This window comes from Eublepharis macularius, chromosome 7 (assembly GCF_028583425.1).
Source record: "Eublepharis macularius isolate TG4126 chromosome 7, MPM_Emac_v1.0, whole genome shotgun sequence".
Lineage (NCBI taxonomy): Eukaryota > Metazoa > Chordata > Lepidosauria > Squamata > Eublepharidae > Eublepharis > Eublepharis macularius.
Window position 1 is genome coordinate 52,653,980 of NC_072796.1, and position 27,663 is coordinate 52,681,642.

Consider the following 27,663-nt stretch of genomic DNA (forward strand, 5'->3'; position numbering starts at 1 on the left):
CTGAATTAATCTGAGCTGAATAGGACTTGCTGAGATGCATGTTTAGGAACATAGCAAGATGCCCTGAATTGATAAGAAAAGTAATGCTTCAATGTAGTTTAATATTGGACAATTTTTTAGTATATACAGTTTCAGTTCTGAATTTATTCTAGTGCTTGGGACAATGTCTGTATTTAGATGCCACATGGAATGTACAAATTGCATTTGGAAAATGGTGCAGTAACCACAAATTAAATTTGTGGAGTTAATTATCAAGGTTGCCATTACAGGAGAGACCAAAATTATATATCATGCTCCTTACACCAGGATATTAGGAGCATAAATCAATTTCTAGTACCAGATGTAAGGCTCAAGAGCAGGAATCTTGCTTATCTATCCACAAGGACTATGTGGGTGAAAAGGGCCGTTAAATTTATTCTCAGTTTTTGGAGGGGAAACCCTATGGAATACTACATAGAAAACTATGACAAAGATTATGTTGCAAATTTAATATGTTGTGAATTTTGAATCCTTTTTTTTTCTTTCTGGCAGTATGTCAGTAAAGGTGTAACTATTTTTAATTAATTAAAATGCATGAAGTCAAATAGCCGATTGGGTATCACAGTAGGCAATAAATGTCTTGTCTTTAGCCTTGCAATTTAAAGAAAGGTACGGCTTCCCAGTGCAGCCCAAGATAGTTGCAATTAAGTTCCATTGAAGCTAATGGGACAAATGAATCTTGACTGGCTCAAGTCTTAAATGTGATATGTGACCCCATCCTTTGCAAGTTTATTCCAAAGAAAGTCCTGCTGAGTTCAATGGTGTGTTAAGGACTGCAGCCTTACTAATGACTAACTTTCGCTAAATAAGGTCCTTAGGGAAATAATACACACCCATTTATGTATAAAAGTTTCTAAATCCCTGTGCCAACTCCTTAGTATAACTGTTAACATGGTGGTAACTGTGGCCTAAATTGAAGTCATGCTGGTATTCCAATGGTTATATGCTTAGGGGCCAGCAGCCGTGCTCTTCTAAAGTAAGCCACATGGGCGATACAGTTCTGTTCTACCTTTGAAAAAAATGAAATTATCACTGAAACAGGAGAATTAAAACTCTCAATGCATATTTTTATTCCTAAAGAGAAGCATAAAATGTTCTAGCTAGCATTGGGAGAAGCTACTTTTGTGGCACAAATGCTTTCCTTTGTTGCCCAGAAATAAATGCATTCACTGATACAAAGCGCAACTGTTGCAAAAATATTTGCATGCAGATGCTCTGGTGTTTTGTTAATGCATTTAATTAAATACAATATCTTCATTGTTCCTTTTCTTCCCCCCACAATGAATGTGTATTATTGCATAGAATCTAGCCAATGTTTAATAAATAAGATTCCTTATATTGTTTCTGTTGCTCTGCAAATCTTTATGCAGGCTCTGAGATCTGATTTAACTCATCATATATCTTCAAAAAAATAGCAAGGTATTTTAACTTCCTCTTCTTCTCATTCAGCAAAGGGAGTTAGCAAAACAAAATGCTGAAGTTAAGAAATATAGCAGAAGAGCTGTCAATAACCATAGCCTTTTGCCTGAGAAGTCCTTAATGAGTAGTTGTCACTGGAAAGAAAAAATAGCGTTTCTTTTCCTTTAAGGCTTATGCTGAAATTAAGATGGCCAGCTATTTCCTGATCAAACTGTGCCTTTAACAACCATATGAAAAGCAAAAATTCTGAATTTCCACCTGTTATACAGGCTGTTACAGTCAGACTAGAAAAGGAATTTTAAAATGGTAGAACAACGCAGTCTCCCCTTGCTGACTCTTTCCTTCCCATCCTTCTGGCCCTGCGGCTGCTGCTGTGACATGCCCCCACCCCCACCCCCGAGCTCTCAGAGGAAAACCTGAATGGAGTGAATTTTTGCAAAAGACACTCTTGCAAAAATCCACTTCACTTGAGTTTTCCTCTGGGAACTCGGAGGCAGGGACCGACTATACTTCTCAAGTAAACTTGCGGGGGAACCTGACACATGTTGGGCGTCTCGTGTAGTTTAGCTCTCATACAAAATGGTTTACAGCGCAGACCTGTGCAGAATTACTCAAATTTAAACCCACTGAAATTGAATGGGCTTAAGACTGAAGTAATGTTGCACAGGACTATATTACAGTGTCTTGAAGAAGCCCTTTAATACTTAAGTTCATTTTACAGAAATAGACTCCATGCTTTCAATTTTTTCATATTAAGAGTGTTATGGTATAGATGTGTTACTGCTTTTGAAGTTAATGAAGTGGATCCAAGTAACTTTTCTGCTAACAGTAAAGAAAGAAGCCACCAGAAAAGGCTATGCTGAGAATCATAGGACCTGCATGTACTTGTGTGAATTGGGCAGGACTGAGTGATAAAGCTGACTGGATATATATATCTTGTCACCTAGAGAATGCTCTTCCCTACACATACATTTTTTTCCAGATTTGAAAGTGTCTGAATTGTAGACTGTATGTTAATTCATCAATTCTGTTTTTGCCTGCTTATCATATGTATTGTATACATACAATTTTGGTGCAAGAACGTGGGAATAATTCAGTGTATCACTAATTGAACTGGGTTAGAATAAGCTTCCAGCCTGGGACTTTCACCCCATAGAAGGTACATACTCCTGAGTATGCTGTCTTTTGCTGTGAAGTTAAATGAGTGTTGCCTGCTGAGAGTACCCTGTGATTGTTGACTAGGACTATTGAGGGATGCAAGGAGACATTTCTGCGTCTGCTTTTTTAAAAACTCCCTTCAGATGCACATTTGAATCAAAGGCCTGCTCATGCATGCATGGACGTCTCCTGATTCCTTGTGTGATTTTTCAGCGTGTGCTTGAGATTTGAGGACGGTCTGAGTTGGTTTATCTATGACTTACATATGCCATTCAGCACTTGACACAACTTGCCAAGGAACAGGCATGCATTTGTGAACTAGTCTTAACCATATTCCAAAGGCAACCCTGAGCTTTTCTAGTTGGACAAGCACTGATTGCCAGAGATGAGGAGGAGATTCTTCTGATGTCACCCTGAAAGCCAGAACAATGTAGTTTCAAAAACTTTGGTTCAAATCTCCACTTGAATGTAAAACTCATTGCATGACCTTCAACTAATTACTATTTCCTACACTATCTTACAGTGGGATCAAATGGGAAGCAGTAAATGTTGTATGTGGAGTTTCATAGAGGGAGGGAAATGAATGACCATTCAAAAATACCTTTATAGACATAAACACTGTTTTACTTTTTAAAAAGTTTACTTAACATTATTTATAAATCCACCTTTCTCACTGGGACCCAAGGCAGATGACACAGAATAAATCAATACAATCAACTGAATGAGACATCCAATAAACAATGCAATAGGATTTGCTTGTAGAAATCTGGAAATAACCAGAACTCTGAAACATAGGTAAACCAAAGCAAAAGTATTAACATGGCTCATTAAACAATGGACATATTACACAGTAGGAACCTACTTGCAGCAACAGACAGATCAAGCTATACACAGTGGTATAGTCCAGTTTCTAACCCTTTGCCCAAGCTTCTTTCTGAACCACAATACAGTACAGCCCTATTTCCTCTGTAAAAAGCCCTCTTGAAGAATTCTGTTTTGCATATTTTGTGAAAGCCAGAAGACTGAGAGGCTTCCTGACCGCCTCAGGCTGGCCATTTTATAGCACTGGGGCCACAATAGAGAATCCACATGCAGATGGATTTTGCCCATTTTCAGGGTGACAGCGACAGAAGATCCTTCTCTGATGTGCAAAACTATCATGCTGGAACATAGAGGGACCAAGGCCATGAAGGGCCGTGTATGTGATAGCCAGTACATTAAACTGAGTCTAGTAACAGGTGGGCAGTCTGTGGAATGACTGCAGAATGTGAGCAATATGCATGCTTCGTCTAGCCAAGCTACAGTGTTCTGCATTTTACATTTACAGGGATTATAACAAATTTAAATCTAAACTTTGAAAATGTGGAGAACCTCCACTGACTTCATATTATAAAGACTGTTGTAGTTGACAAAAGACATCTTAGTGGGTCTATAACAGAAGCCATCTTGAAGACATTGTGTGAGGACATCCTGGAGCCAAGAGATTTGTACAACTCAGTGTGAAGAAATGCAATTCATAGCCTTTTGGTTGAGTGTTAGATAAACTTGTTAAGATAGACAAGGAGATAAGCCATCCAACAAATGAAATTTCACATGCATTAGGAAAATATAACTTGGAATAGATTGATTTTGGGATAGAAATGCAGGGGCGGGGGGTTCAACTCAGCAAAAAAATACTAACTATAAATGGTTTAATTTACTGAGACTTATAGGCACCTTGGAGAGTTCTGCAATGTTTTTCAGACAGAGCAGAGAATTTTTTTAAAGTTTGTTGTGTTGCAAGAGCAACTTGGAATCACATCAGTATAGATCCTTCCCTAACTGGTCACTTTCATATGGGCTCTTCCCTTTGGCTTCTGAGGACAATTTTTTCAAGGTTTCACACATCTTGAGGCACAACAACAATGGCAACAAATCAATCAGATCAGGTTTTGGAAAACTTGGATTCAAGCTTTATTAACTCTGGGAGGACTGCATATTAGCCTTAAGGTGTGTGAAACTTTTAAAAATCTGTTTGCATTTAGGAGCCAAAGAGGGTTAAAGAACCCACATGAAAGGGACCTTCACTGTCTCATCACCATCTGCTGTCAGCAGAAATAGTAAGAAAAAGTGGTTAGTGAAAGGAATGATCATGCTAGAAGTTCTGCAAAATTGTCATGCTCTGAAACTTGATAGAGTTGAATTTAGAGGATTTGTTTCTACTTAAAGACTGCTTGCTTTGCATTAATACCTAAAGAACACTACCTATATTTCCAGCACAGTTTAAAGCTGAGAAGAGTCTAGCATCTCCCCTTCCAAGCTATATTCATCCTGATAAAATGTACCAGGGCTGGTAGAAGGCAGCTCTGTTGCAACTGCACATAATCTATGGACTTTGTGTGAAACAACTAACTCAAGGCGAGGGGAAGAAAGCAGCATTGTTCTAGCATTCTGTTTTTCACAGGCCTGTATTCATATCTCATCCTTGTTGTTTGCAGGAGAGGCAGATGTGAACCAGAACAATGGGACCTCCACTAAGCGCACAGCGGTGACAGACTCCAAGAGCACAGCAGACCCAAAGAATGCCTGGAAGGAGACCAACCCAGCTGACACGACTGGTCGCCCCCATTTGGTCCGCCTCTTTTCCCGAGATGCCCCAGGGAGAGAAGACAACACCTTCAAAGATCGGCCCTCCGAATCAGATGAGCTACAGACCATTCAGGAAGACAGTGCAGCAGCTTCTGAGAATTCGGATTTGATGGCTTCACAGAAACGCTCCTCTTTCCGGCATGGATCCAAACTTGCAACTGCAAGCACCATAGACCATGCTAGACATGGATCCCCAAGAAGATATAGGGAACCAGGTCTACTTGACTCATTGGGCAGATTCTTTGGAGGTGACAAACATGTCCCCAGGAGGGGCAAGGTGAGCTCAGAGGAAAGGAGAACAGAATAGCTGCAATACGGTCAAGAATTGTAAAAGGAAGGGTGGGGGGAGAAAAATCAAGCAAACTGAATAACCTCCATAGAGCAAGATTTGATTTAACCATCAGGATGGGATTGTTGATTTCTAAAATGATGTTAGGCTTTATAACAACATTTTTTAAAAAATCTATGGCACAAAAGAAGATTCTCAGAAAAACTCCCTCTCAAATTGAACAGAACTTTTAATTGCCCCTAATCATCTTTCAACTGGAAACTGGGCATTAAGTCTAGGTATGACAAAACTTCATAGGAATCATCTGTTGTTACCTTACTCTTAAGTAGCACAGTAGTCAAGTTGGGGGAAGTTTCAGCCTTCTTTTGCATTTTTCCCATGGGTGATATTGTCCCTGTGATGTTTCTCAAAATCTGTTCAGGGAGGAATCCGAAGAAAGAAAATTGTGTATGGCAACTCTGTGATAGCTTTATGGAAACTGACTTTTTAGTCTTGTGTTTATTTCTGTGCTTGCTTGTTGGTGTTCTGTGTCATCAGGTTGTGTAGTGTCCATTGACATGGCTTTGAGATAAATGAGGGACTGTGCAAAACCAAGTCAGTCTTCGTGAGAAAATCAAAAGAAGGGAGATTGGAGATAGGATGACATGATTGCAGCAGCTTTGTATTATGAGTATGACATTGTACTTTTTGACAGCTAAACATTTTGAGGTTTAATTTAAGAAACTGCTTATTAGAAATGTTTGAGATGTCTGTAGCAAAAAGTAGTTCCAGTATATTTTAAGAAAAATGTTGTCTTGTTCAGATGAAAAGCAGAGAAAAGCATGATGAAGGTACTGAATCTGTTCTCGGAAAAACATCTGTTTCTTCAACTGCAGTTTCCTTCTTGAATGTTTTGTGTCATATCAGTGTTTTCTAAAACCATTTGGCTCCTGGCTGTTACATTTTGTATTTTTATATGTACCATTTTGATCTGGCAGATACTTTGATGTTTTGAAAACTTTGCTGCAAGGGGAAAAAAACAAGGGAAAAAAAACATTTTTGGCAAATGCCAATTGTCTTTTATTTCTTCACCATTAAGCAAAGTTCACACTTGTCGGGGAAGATGTTCTAGCATTTGACAATCTCTCCCTGTAGTGAAATGTTTTTTGATGCACTCAGGCATTTAGCCCCTGATTATAGGTTTCTTATTGTCTATGGTGGGAAAATATCTGCTTCAGAAGTTTCAGAAATGTTTAATTAAACCGTAAGATATCCCAGAACAGCTAACCTTTACATTCTTTAATCGTGATCAGAGACTCTGAGGCATAGCGTCCTACAACTAAGAAGGCAGGCTAGAAGCTGGTCACCAGAGGAATTCTGAACTCTGTTTTTCAAATAACATGTTGATCTGCATTGCTTGCCAGTACAGGGCAACCTGTTGTTGTTGGTGTTTGCAACAACAGCCAAAGTATCTTGAAGGATAATTGTCTACAGTGCAGAAACCTCTTTGATTCAGGCCTCTAATAGCATTATCCATAATTTCTGGATAGCTGAAACATGATCAAAATGTTGTGAAGTCCCAGAACTGACAGGTGTAGGACAGCTGTATAAAGACATCATTTCTCATATCCCAAGAAAACACTATGATAACTTGGGTTAAACCTGCACCTACAGTACATAGTTAGATACTATTCTTAGGCATAATAATTCAAAAACATTCATTTCAGGTGCTTAGTGGTGGTGGTGAATTAAGTCTAGGTTTGATTGTGATTGTCTCTGGATTTACTAATCATTGTGAAATCTGTATACCGTTAAAGGAATGGTCTTGTGTAGACCCACTGTTGTATGAAATATCATTGTAAACAGTAGTGTTGATTCATAGCAACCTGCACTGGCTTTTTCTCTGCTCTCATTGGTACATTTAAATCTCCATAACACAGAAACTAGTGCCTAAAGATCAAACATTTTAGACGTTACAAATTATAATTCTTTATACTTGGCTGCAAAGGGACAACTGTTTTTAAATGCTGACTTGTAAATATCTTGGCCAAAGAGGCAACATCTGCCTGTGCCATGGTGCAACAATATTGCTCTCAAATATAATATTATCCTCAGAAAATATTCTAGGAGACTGTCAGTGCTGGAAGTTTATTCATCAGGTGCAACAACCATTTACAACCAGGTGTGGATGTGTTTTTTAGGAAGGGATATGAATTTGTCTTTGATTGTGTCAAAACAGAAATAGTAAAGAGAGTCCAGTATTACCTTTAAGACTAACCAACTTCATTGTAGCATAAGCTTTCAAGAACTGCAGCTCTCTTCATCAGATGGTTAGTCTTAAAACTGCTACTGGACTCTTTACTATTTTGCAACTACAGACTAACACAGCTAACTCCTCTGGATCTAAAACAGAAATATAGATGCATAATTTTTATTACTATGTTTGAATTGTGTGGTGTTAAAATGCTGATGCACTTTGAAAGCATTGGAAAAAATAACTAGAAAAAAGACAACCATCATACAAAATATACCCTTTGGATATATGGCAACTTTGCAGGGAAGCACAATCATCGTTAGCCAAGGTGTGCTGCCAACTATCAACCCTTTGTTTGAAAGGAATTCGATTTGGAACAGACAACACTGTAAACATACTGAGTTGGATTCTACCAGTTTTTCTACTCAGTCTCATCTGATTCCCCTCCTTACTGTAGCTTCCATCCCATCATCTCCAGTGTAACCTTTCAGTGGCCAAAAGAATCCTTTTCTCTCTCATTTTGATATTAGAAAAGCTGGTAAGATCCAAACCACAATGCTGCAGAACTTCAGTATAGCTGATCGTATGGAAAGACAAGGTAAAATCATAACAAAACATGACTTCTTCCAAACCTAAAGGATATCCCTGGCACTAGCTACTAAAGACTTCCAAAGCTACAACTAATTGTGTAAAAGGAGTTGGGATGAGGATCAGTACAGCCTTCCTATCTTCTTTCCCAGTTACTTCAGGGCTAAATCATATATCTGATCTGCCCACACCAAGAAGGGCTGGAATGCAGGCTAACAAATGCCCTTTTGTCCAAACTAAGAGTTGACATTCCGTTAAGAGTGCATTGAAAATTCCTTGTGGAGGCATATTCTTCTTTTCTTATTAACATCTGTGGCTGAAAATATATGCATGAATAACAATCTCCTTTGTTTAAAGAGAGGAGGAAGAAGGGAAACCAGATGAATGCTTATTTTGTTTTTGCCTCCTTCTCATCCCTACAGGAGGCAAGCTTTCTCTTACCCTGGTATTTGCTAGTGGTAGGAGAAAAAAATAAAACGCACATATAAAGTGGATGGAGAGATTTTCTCAGTCCTCTGCAGCAGAAAACATATCACCTGTGTTTCCGTATTAAGGTATAAACCTACGTATCAGCTGCTGTTTATAAGCAGAAAGTTGATAAGAACAAGGCAAGAAGGTGTGAAATTTCAAAGTTTAATAAGGTAATTCATTCTAAATAAACCAAGTGCCACATTTTGGCTGTCTTCAGCAAGTCTTCCTTCTAGTACCTGTCTTGGTACAAACCAGCATCAAAGAACACACTCTCAAGGACAGTACAGTGATGTCACACAGGTAGTATAATTATCTTTTCTCAGATTTCAAATAACTGCCAGACAGAACAGGCACTCTCCAAGGGATGCTCTGCTTTCCAAAATCAGAATGAATCTTTCAGCGTAAGTGAGAAGGTTGGCCGTAACAGTTGGTGGCAATCAAGTGCCTCCAGAGGCCTTCATGGCTGGCCTCATCCTAGTCCATAACTTTGGAAGCTACCATGCCAAATGATCACCTTCTTATCCCCAACAAACAAATTGCTGCTTTTGATTACCATAACCCTGCATTAATAATGTGCAAATATATATACATACCTGTTTAATATATACCCAACACACAATAGGAAATTTGTTTAATGAAGTACCAAACTCGGTATACTACTGTCCATTTAAGTGTGTAGTCTAGTGATTCTGGTCTCCTTTGGGCACATGTAATGCAACTAAAATGTATTGTGATAATATTCCAAGGTGCTACCAAGTTGCTCTGAACTGTCAATGTAATTGGACTGAGTAGGTTTCTTCTTATTTTAGGCAGGAGGAATGTAATTAAATTTTCAAGTTGTATCATACAATTGTTTCTTTATATGGGGATTTGTCCTTTCTAAATATTGATGAGCAGTAATCCATAGCAACTTTAAACCTAAGATGGGTCCTGTACATTTCCCTGCTATAGCTGCATACAATGTCATAGTGATGTCTCTGCAACTCTGGTCTTGTATTGGGATTTGAGATACTGAAATGGCACTATTGTAGGACTTATTTATTAGTGTCTCAAACCTTGGACCCAAATTGTAAGCAACTTTCAAACATTCTGATAAAGCAGTGGTCCCAAGCTCCTTTCCCCTGAACTGTTGTGAAAACAGAGAATCATGGCAAAGCAACCTATGATGGACTGAATGAAGCAGGCCTGTGGATACTCTGAGTAAGACAGCTTTGCTTGCATAGTGTTTGTGAGCACTCCAGGGAGGGGGGACCATGTTGCCACTTCTCTTGTGCTATTGCCGAACGCTTCTTAAATTCTCAGTCTTTCAGTTATTCTTCCTATCTCCTCTCTCAAACCTAGTTTTGTTCTGCTTTCACACCTTCCCTTTCTATTCTCTCCAAAGCTTCAATTTTCCCACTTCCCATTATCTTCATAGAACAACCTCAATCTTTTTCTCCTGTCCTATGCAAACAAGAATGATAGAAGCCTAGAAAGAGAAGTGAGACAAAAAAAACCAAGTCCAATTCAGCCTTATGATTTATAATCCAGATGAGTGAGCTTTAAGCAAAGAGATCAGGATGTAATTAGATGGTTTTTGTTTGATTATTTGTTTTTAAATAGAGATATAAAGAAGAACAGGAGTGGTAATAACGAGTCTTGTAGAAATTGCAAACAAGGGTGTGGAGAGCTGCAGAGGAGTGGGCAGCAACTGAACCTGTAGTGCTTTAAGGAACATAGCATTCCAGTTGGGGGCAACCTACATCAGATTTCTCAGAAATGCCTCTGTCTTGATAAGCAAAACCATTTCAACTTCTTTCCATTAATTGTCAGGGGCCACACATTTTTGTTAAATTAGTGGAAATACTCTGTTCCTGTGGCATAACTTGGGGCATTTTGTGCTTCTTAAGTACTATGGTGGTCGAAAGTGCCATCAAGCCATAACTGACATAAGGCAACCCTTGCTGGGATTTTCAAGTCAAGAGATTAACAGAGATGGTTTGCCATTGCCTGCCTCTGCATAGCGACCCTGGTCTTCTTTGGAGGTTTCCTATCCAATTACTAACCAAGGCCAACCCTGCTTCTAAGATCTGATGAAATCAAGCTTGCTTGAGCTATCTGCGTGAGGGCTCTAAAGTACTATATCCAAGGATTTTTTATTCAAGGAGAAATGGCACAGTCTTGGTTCAAACTGGTTGAAATAGAAGATCATTTATCAGAATGGTTAGGTCATGTGAAAAGATTGGCACAGAAGGGTATTGGGCAGGCATCTTCAGTTACTCTTAATATGAATGAAAAACATTTGAACAGTATACAGTTAATATGAAATATTTTGCATATCAAATTTCTTTTTAGTCATATCAATTTTTTCACTGGAAAGAGATTTTCAATATGTTTATACAGTGCCCTGAAGGGAGACATTTACTGTGACTTTTTCTTTAAAATCTTTATCATCTCTGGGAAAAATCTTGTCATATCTATTGTTTTTGTATGACTGATGTATAAATTGTAGCATTATAATATATATATATATATAATTATGGTACTAAATGTCTGTAATGTGATATGATTTTTTCCAATGTTTGACCTTTGTCTATGCTTGAGCATTGATGTGCATTTATTAAATAACTTTCTCACTGCAAAGGGGTGTACTAATTATTTTCAGTTTAATACGTTAACATCCTAACCCAAATGTAACATGATTGTGTATAGTCCTTTGCTGATAAGGACACATATGAGTTGTTTACAAAAGGTGGAAAGTGATGGTGAGAATATAAGGATGATACTCATAGCTAACATAAGCTAACTACAAAGAGAGGCGGATCTTGTGAATAACACTGCAGCCAGTAGGGGCTCCAAATTTCTGTTCCTGAGAGTCAGCAGACCCTCATGAACAGCATGGGAAGATTGCAGTGGGAAGGGGAAATCAGCAAGATTCATTTTCCACTAACAATCGCTGTCACACTGATGTAAGTGCCATTAAAGTGCTTTTACACCTGCAGAAGAGCACTCTTGGATCCAAACCATGTACTTTAAACTCAGTTTTAATAAAAGCAAATCAGGGATGAGTGTACTGCTTCTGGATGGCTTTGGTTTTCTAGAATATAGGTAAGAAGTAGTCTTGATCAAGTTATAGGGAGACAAGCAGCTGTTACATTATTCAAAATGGCCAAATCTATATAAACCTACATGTACGATCTATCATAGTTCTCTAGTATAATGGGATTACAGCTGACAAGGCCAATTTATCTCATAAATTTATAGTCTCATAAATTCACACCACAATTTGTCCAGCCTTGGCTACTGGGCTCAATCTAACCATGTCAGTTATCTTGAAATAAATGGCTAGATGCCCTTTATTGGAACTGAGCTTTGGGGATGATACGGTTCAAGGGTTTTTTTTATTATTATTATTATCTCTCTAATCTGGAAAGAGAAATAAACTTTTGGCTAAAGTCATATTTTGAAGGTGAAATGAAATATTTGTGTTCACAAATATATCTATGACATGCTACCAAAATGCTAAATCTCATCTGTTTCAATGGAAATGTCAACAAATAGTCTGTTGCTATCCTCACGTTGTCCTTTGGGAGACACTTGTTAGGCAAGGTGCAAGGAAAAACAAGTTTTCTATGAACATTATGTATATTTTGCAATGATTCCTTTTTGAGTTGCCACGTGGGCATTCAAATGCACCAGACAATTGCATCTATCCTATACCATGAAGGGAAAAAAGCAGATGGGAAAACTTTTACCTGGAAAGTAGATGTATGAGTATATTGTGGTAAACACTGGATTGGGTCCCATCTGAATTCTGTGCATGGAAGCCCAACTTCCTTGCATCCGCCCTCCCACTGTAGCCTGAAATGCCACTCGTAGGGGTAGAGGACTCCAGGAGCAGCAGGAGGAAGCAGTTGAAGGGCTGCTGTGGCAGAGGAAAACAGCAAAAATTACCTCCCACCCCCTTTTGCACATGGATAGCTTCCACAAAAACCAACCCACTATATGAAAGTGGAATCCAGTTCACATTAGAGTAACTTTCTCTAATGTCTATGTTTTAGCAGTGAATAGGCATTGCTCTCTAGACTCCATATAAAACAGAAACAAACCACAGTGATGTCTTATTTACGAATACTCATGTGATTACCTGAAAGTATAAATGGAGCCTCCCTATGTACATGTTCATCTGCAACTTGCCTCTCTCTCTTGTATATATAAACCATTAAAACATCCTAAATATTGTGCTACTAAATGTACAGCATACGTAAATCTTTTGCTTCCCCTAAAATGGAAGGTGGAATTTGCATTAATGCTGGTAGAACACCAAGGAAAATGCTTTTTGATTTCCATTATGGTAATGGAAGCTGTGTCAATACAAACATTAGTTAAATAAGAGAGGTAACTAAGTACAGATAGTACCACATAATGGTATAACTGCTGTTAATTATTAAACTACATGGCACTGAATTTTCCCCTAACTTGAATGTAATTTCTTGACAAAGCTTCGTTATTCTAAGAGCAGCATTGATACAATTTATCTGATACCCCAGCATGGCAATTTCAGGATTTGAGCAAACAGTGGCCTGTACTACAAATGTGTGCAGTTATACAAATACCTGAATGCATACCAGTTTTTCTCCACTCTCAAAAGGCTACATCAAAATCTTTGTTTTAAAGCTGATAGTGAAGCCACTTTGAGTTGTTAAAATGGAACTATTTCTTCACATGAAGCATTCTTGGAATTTGTAGGCATAAAAAATGGTACTGATCACTTGCCTTGGTGGCTTTTAAAAGAGTATGTGATGAATTCATGTTAACAGATTTATCAAGGGCTATTAGCCATGATGGCTAGGTTTAACAGTATGCCCATAAATACTGGTTGGTGAAGGGAGCAACAGCAAAGATAGGCTACACCCTGCTTATGAACTAACATCAAACTTAAGACTAGACCTTAGGTCTGATATAAGAAGTTTATTTGGCTTGTTTGTTGGCTGATGTTTAAATACCCCAGAATAAACAGCAACAGACCAAGTCATTTTCCTTCACTTGATTGCTGGTGCTTTGCTTTAAGGGAAAGTATATAAGACACATCTTTGTTATGGTATATTTAAGGAACTTTTTCTTTCCCCTCCCCTCCAAAAGCATTAAACCACGACTCCGAACCCTCTTCGCAGTTGTCATATCATTTCATTTCATTTATATAGTGTTACATTCTATTACTCCTTCCTACAAAGTAAGGAACCTTAATCTGAATGCAAGACGTACAGTCATGGCACAGAAAGGACAGCAGAAGCTGCCCCTCCCCATGCACAGGGTTTCCAATCTGCATCGAGCGATGGAGAGCTGTCTAAGGTGAGTCCTATGATGGTCTGTGTGACTGTGAGTCGAGTTGGCGGCTGACTCACATCACGTTTCTCATACAGATGAGCACCAAGAGGTGAGCTTTCTCACTTTGCAAAATGGAGTCATGTATCAAATGTAGCATTTGATAAAGTATACTTTGGAGTCACTGGCATGCTGTCTTCCTGGTATGCAAAAGATTATTTAAATACTCTGAATCTGACAATAGATTGAGTCTTCAAATATAGCATACAAGGGGGAAAGCAACCCTGAGTAAGCGGAAAATATTGAATAAAAGGGCTGTTTCAAGCAAATGTGCAAAGGGCTATTTCTTTGCAGATGTGCATGCGATCCACACGTTGATAAATATGTTCTAGTTGCAGCTGAGCATTGTTAATACATGAGGGAACACTTACCCAAAAGATACACATTTTAACTAGAAAGCACCACCTGCAGATTAAAAATCCCTCAGCATCGTGAAAGAGACGGCACTAATCGGTTGCTTATTGCATTATAGTGCCTCCTTGACGTCTATTAAATTGGTATAAAAGGGATCAATATACCTAATTTTATTCAAGAGGGTCTGATAGCCTCCAGAACTGTCTTGTACACAATATTATAGTATGGTAGATGTCACTGGTCAATAAACAAAAAGACTAGAAATACAGAACCAATTTAATGTACGCAGTGGTATGATTCTAGAATAGAGATCAGCAAGCAGGAACCCTGCCTCTTACCTTCCTAAAGGGATGTGAATAAAGTGGTGTTTGTGGGAAAAGAAGGTGCTGTTGACATAAAAACAGTCCTGTTGGGTCAGACCAGAAGCCACAACCAGCTTCCCCCATGAAGCCCACAAGCAGGACTTGGAAGCACCCTATTGCGCTACTATTGCCCTTCCCATACATTCTAGCTTTCAGTAAGGTGGTAAACCCTGTATCAGACCACTTTAATAGGCAGGTACAACCTCATGCCTGCCACACAAGAGAAGTCAGGTCTGCACTGAGGATAGTGGTATGCTCTCACAAGTACTGGCCTTGTAACTTCTGTCATATTACCATGAGGACCTATTGATAGCCATTGTGAATTACGTTATGAGGAGATGATTAGTGAATCATGAGATATTAATTGTATCTGATCAGAAGTATATATGTAAAAGATTTCACCTATGTATTGTGCTGTGTTTGTGATAAAAGTTACCTCTTTTTGATAATACGTGCCCTTGAGGAAGTCTAATTGCTGAAACATGCTTGGCTCATTCATTAGAAAGAAAAAGACAGTGTGTTCAATTTTGGCTGTTTTAGGAAGTACATTTTTACATTTTCTTAACAATTGTAGGTGTTGCATTGATACATGATATATTTTGCAGTATCTTGTTACTTTTTACACATGACACCTATGTGCTTGTAGGGCACACATCAGACTTTTTTGGCTGTAGGTGGGGTGCGCCTTTATTCAAGACATCGGTCTGTTTTCATATAGATATGTTGTTATTTTGCTGTTTTCGCTTTTCCCCAACCTTTTGAATTACTTAATCAATCTAACCAATCACTCTACTAAACTTAATCAATTGGTCTTTTCTGGTTGGGTTTTTATTCCTTTTTTGTGACAAGCTCATGCCTGCCACACAGGAACAGCCCGTTCTCATGTCAGAGAAAGGCTTGGGCTTCTTTTTCCACATAAGCTAGTTTTGTACCTTTTTCTGTAATGGTAAAAGTCACATTAAATGAGTGGGGGCGGGGGGCAATATGCCTCACACACCTTCTCAAATGGCCCTCCAGTGTATGACAATAAAATGCTATTTTGATCATGAAATAATATACTCTACTTGTTTAGCTTATATTTCTCATAGAGAATATGGTATGAAAGTATGATGAAATAGCTTCTCCTTTTAAAAGGACATTTAGATTACCATCAAGGTTATAGATTTTTTTTCATTTTTTGATAGTTCTCTGAAGTAGGTTTTTAAATTTCATTAATTTTGAACACAGAAGATAACAGGAACCCAGAAACCATGGTACGGGAAAGGAATAATTACTACAAAGCTTTTGGAAATTAAAAGGATAATAGGTAATTATCTTCTGGAAAAGTGTCATATCAAATCTCAGTATACTAATATAGCACCCCATCAGAAGAACTAATTTGTCATCTCCTTGATTGACAACATGCAACAAAAAAAATCTACTACTTCTGATTTTTCTCCCCAGTTTCATACCTAGTAAAAATGTAAGCCTAGGAAAGGTTTAGTCCCACATGTAAAACAATATAGAAACCATCCAATAAAATCAATATATAAACCAGTTTTTCAAACTCATTAAAAGGTAGTAAATATTTTACTATAATTAACATTACTGGAGGTCTCCAAAATAAGAATCTTAATAAAATTTATATATATCAAAAAATTGAAGAAAGAGGACAGTTTTCGATGAGCTTTTCAATGCTATTCTGCCACATACAGTGCATTTATAGTAACCCAGCCTGCAGATCAACATCATGTGTCACTGTGGTAATGGGAAAATGGAGTTCAGAATACCTGTCATTTTTTTCTGTAGAAAAAATGAATAAAGTAGATTTTTCAAAGGTAACATTTGAAATATTTATGCTGGATAAAAGAATCTCACTTTTTTCTTAAAGCCAATAAAAGTATCACATTCCTCAGTGGTGGTACAAGCTTCTGATCTGCTGTGCACTTCCTATTCTGCTTTGTACTATAAGCAAACAATTTTTAAAATAAATAACTGTTCCAGGATATAGTCATTGCTTTGTCCTCATGTTGAGAGTCAATTACAGTGCAATAGGTTACACTGGGGCTGTTCCACGCAGTCAATGTAAAAATGCTCTTAATTCTGTGCAGCAGACCATGTGACTTCTTCATGTGTATGCCACCTCCATCTGTAACAGGCTGGTGACCATGCTAGTGCTTAAATGCTGCTAATGTATGTGCCAGAACAGAATGTAAGAATTATTATCATTGAATACATTGAGAGGTGACTCAAATTAATGCTTTTTGCCTGCTTCCAAAAAGCCCCTGCCAGTAGAATCAACAGTCTGATCTTCAATATGGGGGGAAAGCAGCTTAACCTCCTTCTGAAGTGTTAGTGTAAACACACAGCACAGAAATGAAGAACATTACTGTGCAATCAGATCAGTGCTGTTTGAAAAGGCCAGTATGCAATTTTAAAATGATTCTAAGCCATATCCAGTCCCAAATTTGGACTATTTCAGTGTAACAAAAGCTCAGCTTTTCAAAACTGATCTTACCTTAGTGAAATTAAAAAATGATTCGTTTTTTGAACAGATATCTCTTTTTAATTAGTACCAATATATTTTAAGCCATCAAAAATCCCTAACAACTATTCTCTTAAAATAAAATCAATCTATCTAATTCTCAGCATAGACCTATCTGTGGATATTAAGTCTGGAGACTAGAGGCATGACCAAACATATCTTTCTACAAACCCCCAATATCAAAAGTATCACCTGTTCCTTTAAGAAAGAAATACCCTCTCAGTAGTGATGGTGGGAGTTGCTAGGTATCCACAACAATACTACTAGCCTTCAAACATTGTTTTCTGACAGTAAAAGACTAGGAAAGGTACCTTTCAAGGGCTATTTTGGCCTTACCCCTACCTATTTACTTCCGCCCATGGACTGGAGGAAGGACTCGTTTCAGCCAGGCCCAGCAACAACATGCTTCCATACCCTTTGTGCAACTCACTCAGGTGCAGTGGTGGTTATAATGACTTGATGCAACACAACTTGCTTTGACCCAGCAGCCTCTGCACAACTTGTAAGACTTGGTTAAGCTTGACAGCAGCCACCCCAGAGATCACCTGAGCAACTTACTACCACATGACTTTTGCAACTTGGCCAGATCTTCCTCTGGAGAGGTTGCTGAGAGAGGAAAAGGTGAGTGCCAGTATAGTGTAGTGATCTGAGTGTCAGACTAGGATCCGGGAGATCCAGGTTCAAATTTCCAGTCTGCCATGGAAGCTTGATGACTTGTATTTCAAAAGGTAGTAAAATTTCATTTACAGTTGTGTGTTGCTGGGGGCCTATTCAGCAGTTCTGAGAACTTTCAGTAGTAACCCAGCATCACAAAGTATCTCTGGAGACAGCAGGCAGATGTCAATAGGGCTGTGTGTGTGAGAGAGACAGAGAGAAAGAACCTGATCTCACCCTGCATTGGGCAGGGGTTTGGACTAGAAGGTCTGTATGGCCCCACCCCACACAAAAATAGATGCATCTTAATACAAGGAAATGTTCAGTAGTATAAGGGAACTCTAGCTTTGTGCCTTGAGTTTGCTCCTAGGTCCTCAGAGAAAACTCATAACAAGCTCTCTCATTCTAGAAGGAAGGAAGATTAAAGGGAAAGATATAGAACACCTGTGATGTTTAGTTCTGCTTTCTTCCTCTCCCTGGTAGTTACTTCATTCAGCTTAATGAATGGCATTTTAACAGCTCTTGGGTCTGGATCACCTCACTACTCATCTCCTCTCATCTGGTTTTCATCCACTTGCCCTGTTGCCTTGGCAGCTGCTGTTGCTTAGTTACAGGGGGAGGGGGAGTGAACCTGCTCTCACTTGTACTTTTCAACCAAAGAGGTTTTCTAAATTATTTTGAGCTGTCAATAGGCACAGCTATCCCCTGCTCATTTACAAAGAACAACAATAATGCTTGCCAATAGAGTACATTGGGACAGCATTTTAACCACTGGAGCACGGATCAAAAATAATGCAGAGTACTGCCTCTTGCTGCTAAACAGGAAGCATTGTCCTCTCCATTCTGTGGTTGCAGCCACACTCCTGGACATCAAATAGAGGCTGAGTATAAAAATTCTGCCAAGAAAACGTCGTGATGCGACATCCCCCCCCATGGGTCAGTAATGACTAGACATGGGCACAAACAGCATTACAAACAGAAAAAAACCCACAAACAGCCTAATCTGCTGTTCTAGAACAAGCAGTTTGTGAGGCCCCATTCTAAACGAACAGGTGGTCGTTAAAAGCCTCATTCGTTGCCTTCCGCAGCCGTTGGGCAAGCCAGACAGTCTGGCATCTGTTGCAATCAATTCCCTTGGCAACCGAAGAGGGAGGGACTGAACTCTCTCTGAACTCCTTCTGGCTTTCCAGCAGAGAGTCCCGTTTTTGCCACTGTGAAGAGAAAATGACAGGCAACAGGGAGACCCATGGATCATGCCTTTCCTGGGGTGCAATTTCTCTGAAACTTGGGGGGTCTTCAGAGGACAGTGAGGACTATGTCCCCTGCAAATTTGGTAGGAAGGTCAATTTGTGGGATGTTTAAACGGCCCTGCCCCTTGCATGTGGCAGGAAAGGGCCCTTTAAACTATCAGCTGGCAGGTGGCAGGGGGGATCCCCCCCCTGCTGCCTGCCAGCTGATAGTTTAAAGGGTTCTGTAAAGGGCCAGGTAAGTGGGTTTGAGGGGAGGGGGCTAGGTGGGGTGGGGTGGGGTGTTCTGGCCCCCACAAACAATGAACATGTCAGGGAACAGTTCATGTTCGTCCATGTTCGTTGTTCGTGGATGGCACCAAATGATGAACGGTGTTTGGGGTTTTTTTGCCGTTCATGCCCATGTCTAGTAACGACTCGGTGCTTGTACAGGGGACCTTTACCTTATAAAATCAGCAGAACCCAGCAAAGCAATACAGCCATTGAGAAGCTTTATTTTAACTAGTGACCCGTTAACATCTTTGAGGTCTTTGAAAAACAGATTGCTGGTGAAAAGAGGACACAAAACCTGTCCCTCACGTTAGATCTTGAAGAGTGCCCAAATCCTAAAATAAATTTTTGAAAACTTCTATCCAGTGATAAGTTTTTACTTGGGGAAATCATTAGCTAATGATTTATAGGGTAGCTTCTAGCAAACTGGTTTCTCCATCCCTTTTCCTTAAAACAAGAATACAAAAAGATTTAAGGAAGTTTCTTGCACATGGAGTGCTCTTCATAAAAGTACAAAGGCTACTGAAATCCCTAGTAATATATTTAAAGATATCTCATGCCACTGAGGGGCAGCCTGAGGGGTTGGGGCATTGGAAATGCCCAGCAAGGTATCAGATGGGTTTATGATGATAGATGACACTTACTGTAAAACACCTTTCCTTTAAAAAAATTAGCATTCTAAAGTGCTTAAAAGGATGTCCTCTTTCCATATAAATCTATGTAGCTTTTATGATCTAGCCAATAATCTTTGCTGACAGTTTCCTACTACTATCCAGGTAAGATTATGATAGGAAGAAACAGGGTTTTTTATGGTGTCACTTGCCTTACGAAATCATCTGCTGGAAAAGGTAAGGAAACAAGCTCTGGCCATTCCATTGGCATGGGAGAGGGTCTGTCATTCCTGTCTCAACCAGCCATGTCCAAAGAGAGCCACTGAGTCACTTGCAGCATCACTAGGGTTCAATTTGATCAAAACGAATTTGGCCAAGGACAACCCTCACGTTTCCCTCTTACCCACAGGCCTGTTTGCTGGCATACCAACGTCTTCACTTTACAGATAGAATTGCAGGGGGCGGTGGGGAGCACTCAAGCCAAAATGGTTGCCTAGCCCTGTTGCAAACACTCCTTAGATAGGCTTTTTAATTTACAGTTGGTGGGCTAGGAGAATGGACTGATGGATTTATCAGAACTGGTTTTGGTTTTGGGGGAAAGTGCAGTTTATGGCCAGGGGCCAGTTTGCCTCAGCCCACATGATTGGAATGTGGCATGAGGCTTGAGGGGTGGAGCTGAGGTGGCTCAGCCAATCCGAATGGGGCAGCAGGGGATGCATCTCGCTGCCCCTTCCCTCAGCAGGAAAAATTTAAAAAGTTTTTTTTTAAGTTTAACATTGATTTAATAATTTGAATTATTAGTGTTCTCTTATACACTGTGTTGGAAATAAAAAAAATGCATCCTCGGTGGAGACGATAAACAAAGTCTTCAAAAAGATAACTGACAGAAAATGTCTTGAGTCTCATAACATAATCTTATGTATGCTTACTTGGAAGTAAATCCAAATAGAGAACAGGCCCAAGAAAGAACGTGTGCAAACAATACTGTACTGAAGTGCTGATAGGAAGGCACTCTTGCAAGTGGAGTAGCATTTGCAGAAGGGGCGGAGATACTTGCAAAGGGTACTCTGTGCAAATTAATACATCTTATTTTAATTAAATTTTTACTTTAAGAGACAAAAGCAATGAACGAGCAAGGTCCATGTAAAATGTAAAGCTTTAGTCTGAAAATGATAAACATATAGTTTGATATATTTCAGACCTGATCTGTTTCAGGTCTTCTCTAATATATAAATAAATGCATGCAATATGGATATGGTGGAGACCGAGAAGAGCAGTGAAAAATGAATTCAAAATGTAACATTTGAAAAGTCAAATGTTTTTCCTAAAAGTTATGTCTGACAAATAACACTGGCGGAAGGGGGGAAGAACAGGTCTAATATTTCATTTCATGTCCAATATTCTGTTCCTGGCTCCTTCATGATTGCAGAGTAATTTTCAAAGTGTTGGTGCTGCTGTATTTTGTGGTGTTGTGTAAGTTTTTTAAATAGTCATCTGAAGCTGTAGATCATATGCAGAAAACACATGGCACTGGGACACGTTTTTGTGGCTTGTGGCTTTTTGAGTTTTTTAAAATTAGGATTCCAGTCTTCCAGGTGACAGACATATCTCAAAAATGTGACAATCCACTGAAAGGAAAAGAGGAAATGAACAAATTGACTTTCAAATCAATCCATATTCCAGGATTGCACAAGGCCCGATTCAAGTAAAAAAAAAATGAAGTCATTTGAAGTTTTCATACTATGACTATTGCAGTATAACAACATATCCAGCCAATGCAGTTTAGTATCCACCGTGGTGTTGAAAATTATGTGGAGAATAATGTTAGCTTCTGCATGAGAAAGAAAATAGAAAATTTGATTTTGATCAGACATGGAGTTGGATGGTACATTTTTTTCCTGCTGGTGCAAGAAAGAAGGGGATGACTTCACCAATTCCCCTTCTCATTGCAGCCCCATCCCACACGGCTTTTTGTCTACACTGGTCTCATACTGCATGGCCTTTGGGGAGTCAAAATGGGTCCCTCCTCCCTCTTGCGACAGCAGAATAACAGGCTTGATAATCCAACCCATTATTCGATTGGGATGATTTTTTTGCTTTGTTATCCACCAGGCTTCAGAGCAGGGCAAACTATCAGTCTAAACATAAGTAAAAATAAAATTGCCATAAGAGATTTCAGACTGTGCTATAAAACATCATGTACTGCATCCCTGTGAAATATATATTCTTCTCCAGGACTGCAAACTGAGATGTATAATGGTTAATAAGGGAAGTGAAAATGAAACATTCAGATACGGTGCACCACCCAGCATTTGATTTTTAGACTATCTTGCTGCTGAACAGAAAGTGTGTGCATGTTTTTGCTGTTAACAAACAGAAAGTAAGATTGATATTTCAACATCCTTTCCGATATTACATGTAGTGCTTATTACACCTTATTTTACTCAGTACCTCAGATCTGCATCTCACAGTACTTTTGAAAAACATGGGAGCACTCTCAGGACTTCCATTGGTGTAGGAGGATGGGAACTTTCAAGTTACACAGAATTCTTCATCAGGCGAAATGGAAAGGTAGCTAATTTTGGGATATTTAAGGGACATTTAGAGATGGGACTTGTTTGGGGAAAGTACAATATCATGAATCTTTTATTTAATATGCATTTAAAATGTATCTTTAGCTCTGCTAATATTACATCTACTCTCCTCTGTATTAACTATTTTCTCTTTGATAAGGGTCCTATCAGGCTAGTGAGTCTAGAAGGCTGCTTTGCAATATAGTTTATTTCCTGGCTGAAAGCATTTTTGCATTTTGTTGAAATATTTACTAACATGTTTTCTTACCTTGTTTGGATGATCCCTACCCCTTATAGCAAGATTTGTAATCTAGATAACAAAATTCCTGTTTATGTTTGTTACAATGTTTTATTACTTGATTAACATCAGCCTTGGTATGTAACATCATCTTTTTTTTTATTTCTGCAGAAACATAAAGCAGAGTTTTGTGTAACTTGAAAGTTTGCACCCCAACATTCTGAATGTTAATGAAGCCAATAAAAGATTCACTTTTTTTGCACTGGTGCATCTGAAAATGTCATCTGGCCATAGAAATCTGGCCATATCTCTGCAACCTAATTGGAAACAGGAAGTAGGGAGGACAGGTAAAATTCAGCTTATCACATGGCCAGATACAATGGTGTGACTGCATATAGCCTGTGGTAGGTTGAGGTCATCATGTGCCAAATGCTTCCATCTCTTGTAAAAAGAGAAAATGGTCTAAACTCAAACATTTTCTTCCTAAACTATATATATCACTTACTGAGCTGGTAGGAATTATAATAAGTCAAGGTCTTTCTTTACTGTGTCTCTTTTATTCAGCAAGAGACAAAGACTTGTCGAGAAGAGGCAGCCTTAACTCAGAGATGGAGCATGTTGTTTGCGTGCTGAAGGTCCCAGGTTCAATCCCAACAGAGTTGGGAAAGACTTTTGCCCCAAACCTTGACGGATCACTCCCAGAATAAACAGTACAGCTCGGAAATAACAGTTTGAATATAATGCCGCTACATATGTTCATATGAAATAATGTCCGTGAATACCTTTTAAAGGAATTATGCAAGATGACAACTGGAAGGTCAAAGTGGAAGAGTTCTTGATGATGAGAGAAATGCTCGTTCACAAAGAATCCCCTGTAAATGCCTTTTGTCTCGTTCAATATAATCATGCATTGTTTTACTTCCATGGAAGTAAACTGTAACGGAGGATGGTAATTTGTTTAAAAACCTTTAAAAGATGATTAGACCAAAAGGATAGAGGTTTATCATCAGTTCTTAGACATGGTAACAGAATGGGACTTCCATGTTCAGAGGCAGCATGATCATGCAATGACAGGGAATGGCGATTGGCTTCATGCCCTGTATATGAAGTTTCTGGAAGCATCTGCCTGGAAACAAAATGTCTGTTTTTATCAATTTTATCTCTGCTTCAGTTAAATATGACATTTTTGGTACAGATTTTCTTTTCAAACGCTTCCATTAAGTCTTGTCAATGTGCATATTGATCTAAATATAGCATGTCTCCCATCTTCCAGGACTATCATCATGCTGCCAGAGTAAGCCACGTAAGTTCCCTGCCTCATCCGAGGTCTCAGCATGGACGGTACGTGGATGACAACCCAGTGGTCCATTTCTTCAAGAACATTGTAAGTTCTCCTTCTGCATTTGTGATTTGGGACTGAAAGTTTTTAAAAAGAAAAATCCTACGAAACCATTAACCACCATCCTGTAAAATAGCATGCAAACGAAATCATAAAACATGTGTTTTTCATTTTTTGTTTCATCTGTCCAACACTGACTATGATAACAGGATAGAAATTTAACACCATAATCCTGATCGAGTCATTACTGCATGATCTCATAGAGCTCCTAACATGGAAGCTGCCACGTTTACTTGTCCAGAGGATTCAGAGAAACTTTCATTCTTCTGAGTAGGATGATCCTTGTGAGTGAGGAACTGCAAGCACACAAACTCCAGCAGGAAATTAGACATGGGCACAAATCAAAATACGAATCAAATTTCATGACGAATCGGGCTGATTCGTGTTTTGCGAAACGTGTTTTGTGGGGGCTGCGGTTTTCACGAAGTTCATGACTTTTTAGGCCAATTGGTTCAATTTGTGAATGATTCATGATATCAGACAGGCTGGCATTGATCCATTGATTCCCTAGGCAACATAGGCCCAGAATGTCTGCAGACCTTTTGTTGCCATTGGAAACCCCAATCTTAGCCCACATAACCTTGATAGGTAGCTCTCTCCGCCAACTGGAGAGCTTCCATTCTGCCCTATACAGCAAGAAGCAGGCGGGGTTAATCCCCTAGGCAACTGAGGAGATTGGCCTTCTGTAGCCATGAGAACACCAATCTCATCCCTCCAAGCCCTGTTAGGCAGGTCTGTTTGCCAACCAGAGACCTTCTGTTTTTCTCTATGTGAGCATTTCTTATATAAAGCACAGCTCGCTGCCTTACGCTTTTCAGTTCCAGTAGACAGAGGGAGAGGGAGGACCTGTTGCTGGGATTTGGAGTGAGAGAGTGGAATTGGGAGCTTTTGGCTGCATTTGCTGCTGCTTTAAAAGAGACTGAAAAGCCTCTTTCTTATTTTCAGCGCTTGGCCTTGCTGGGAAGGTCTTTGGGTGAGGGTGCCTTCTTTCCTCCACCTCACCCAACCCCAGTCTCAGGGCATTGCCTAGCTCTGGGGCTTAGCTTGACTGAGTCCTACCTTTTTTTCTTTAATTTTCTTTGCTTATATTCTTATTTAGAGCATTTGTTCTTGCTAGCTTGTTGGATGAGGGTGGGTGGAGGAGAGCCTGCTGAAGTCTCCCTGCAAGTTTGGCATCTCTGGGTATGAAGGGGGCCATTGAAGTGCCCTGGATTCTGATGAATCATGAAACTAATGAATCGTGAAATGGTACAATTTTGTGAAAGTTCATGATTCGTGATTAATAGAATGCGATGAAACACAAAATGCTTGTTTCATTTTTTCCCCATTTCGTGCCCATCTCTACAGGAAATCACTGTACTAGAGTCAGTATTAAACTCCATATGCATTATCCAACACCAACAATAGCAATAGTTCTCAAGCAGTAGTATGCATATCACCAGGTGGGATACAGTGTTTTCATAACAATTACTAAGAATGTATTCTCCCTAAATCCCAATAATACTACTGCATTTTTTAATTTATTACCTTTGTCTTTTACAGTGACCATAGCAATAAAATTTATGCTCAATAGTATTAATACAATTTTCAACTACTGATAGAATTATTATTTTATGTTTGTGTTTTGAAGCTATAGCAATAAAGTGTATTCCTAATAATACTACTGAAGTTTTTTATGTCATTAAAACTTACTGGAGATGAAAAATATAATAACAGAATGACCATAAACATATACAAATCCTTCTCAGAAAAAGGGGTTCTTTGGTTCTATCACGGTATGACCCAGGTTCTTCGATAGAGTAATTGGTGGGAAATAAGGTACAAACAGTTGAGAACCACTGAACTCCAGGACTTCATGGATATTCTGCTTGCATCTTGGGGAGTGTGTGTGTGTGTGTCTACCTTTAACAAAATTATCTTCCTCTAGTACCTTTCTTTGCTTTGTGTGTATCAATGTGTGTTAATGTTCTGCTCTTGGTTGCTTGTTTTAGGTCCATAAAAAAATGAACTCTTGCCTACAAGATTTCAAGCCTTTGAAGCCACAAAGAAGGCTGGATCTCATTTCCTGCCTGGGGTCTCTTAATTCAAAGCTCTTCTGCTTTGAAACTGGGAAGTTGCAATAATAGTACTCAGAAGAGTAAAAGGTCTAGCCATACAGATGGCCTTACTCTCTGCTTTTTCAAAAAGTTTGTGAAGTAACAAAACAATAAGAAAAACTCTCTGAAGGAAGGTCTGGATCAGAAATAGGGTTGCCAGCCTCCAGGTGGTGGCTGGAGATCCCCTGGAATTACAACTGATTGCCAGGTGACAAAGATCAGTTCCCCTGTAGAAAATGGGAGCTTTGGAGGGTGGACTCTATGGAATTATACCCCATTGAGGCCCCTCTCCTCCCCAAACCTGACTCTTTCCAGGCTCCATCCCCAAATTCTCCAGGAATTTCCCAACCTGGACCTAGCAACCCTAGTCAGACATTCACAATGGGGAGGTGCTTCTAGACAAGCAATGTAAGCCTCTACTGGCTATGTGTGATTGCTGACTACATCCCCGGAACCCAATTTGTTTTATTCTTTCCCCTCCCCCTCAAAAATGTGGAGGATGATCATGCAAACCAGGCCTCTGAGCATTGATGCACAGAGACAAGCTCATATTGGGAGCTAGAGGATGGAATTATTCATACCACCATGTAGAGAGCCAGCGTGGTCGTGCAGGGAGAAAGGTGAGGTATAAATAAAGAAAACAAATAATTAAGTTAATGCTTTCTGTGCTCTGTGCTCAGTGAATCAGACAGGACTTTGAAATGGTTGCAGCTCATCGGGAAGGTTTAGTTCTTTCTAAATTTTGTTATAAGTAGCATTTTTTTTTTACTCCTGTAATTGGTTTTGGATCACACATGTACACCCATACACCTGTCCCAGGATATGCAAGCTTTTGGTAGGGAGGTTAAAACTCCTCTCTAAAGCCTTGGCTAGTTTTGATTAGTGAGAAAGGAAACCATTCTTCTGCCGCTGTATGAACACTCTTAGTTCTGTGAGCTGCATTCCCTCTCCATCTGGTAACTCTGTTTTTCATAATTTGTTTTGCTTGTATTTCATTCTTTCTATTTTTTTCTAAAAGGCAGCCAGATGGTATTTTGTTTCTTTTTCTTTATTAGGCCTAAGTAACCCCAGAACTGGGAGTCAACATCTCTTTTTGGAAAAATACATGGTCAGAATTTGTGAATCTTTGCTATCGTGCCCATTATT

General features: G+C 39.2%; 1 protein-coding gene across 2 annotated transcripts in view; it reads left to right on the plus strand.

Annotated features, from left to right (window-relative positions):
* The window catches only part of MBP (myelin basic protein), a 144,709-nt gene that overhangs the window by 105,875 nt on the left and 11,171 nt on the right, over nt 1-27,663 (plus strand). For both annotated transcript variants that reach the window (XM_054984692.1, XM_054984691.1), the window contains exons 4-5: nt 5,094-5,521; nt 24,296-24,406. In XM_054984692.1, the coding sequence (XP_054840667.1) occupies nt 5,094-5,521; nt 24,296-24,406 (539 nt within the window). The remainder of the gene's footprint in view (nt 1-5,093; nt 5,522-24,295; nt 24,407-27,663) is intronic.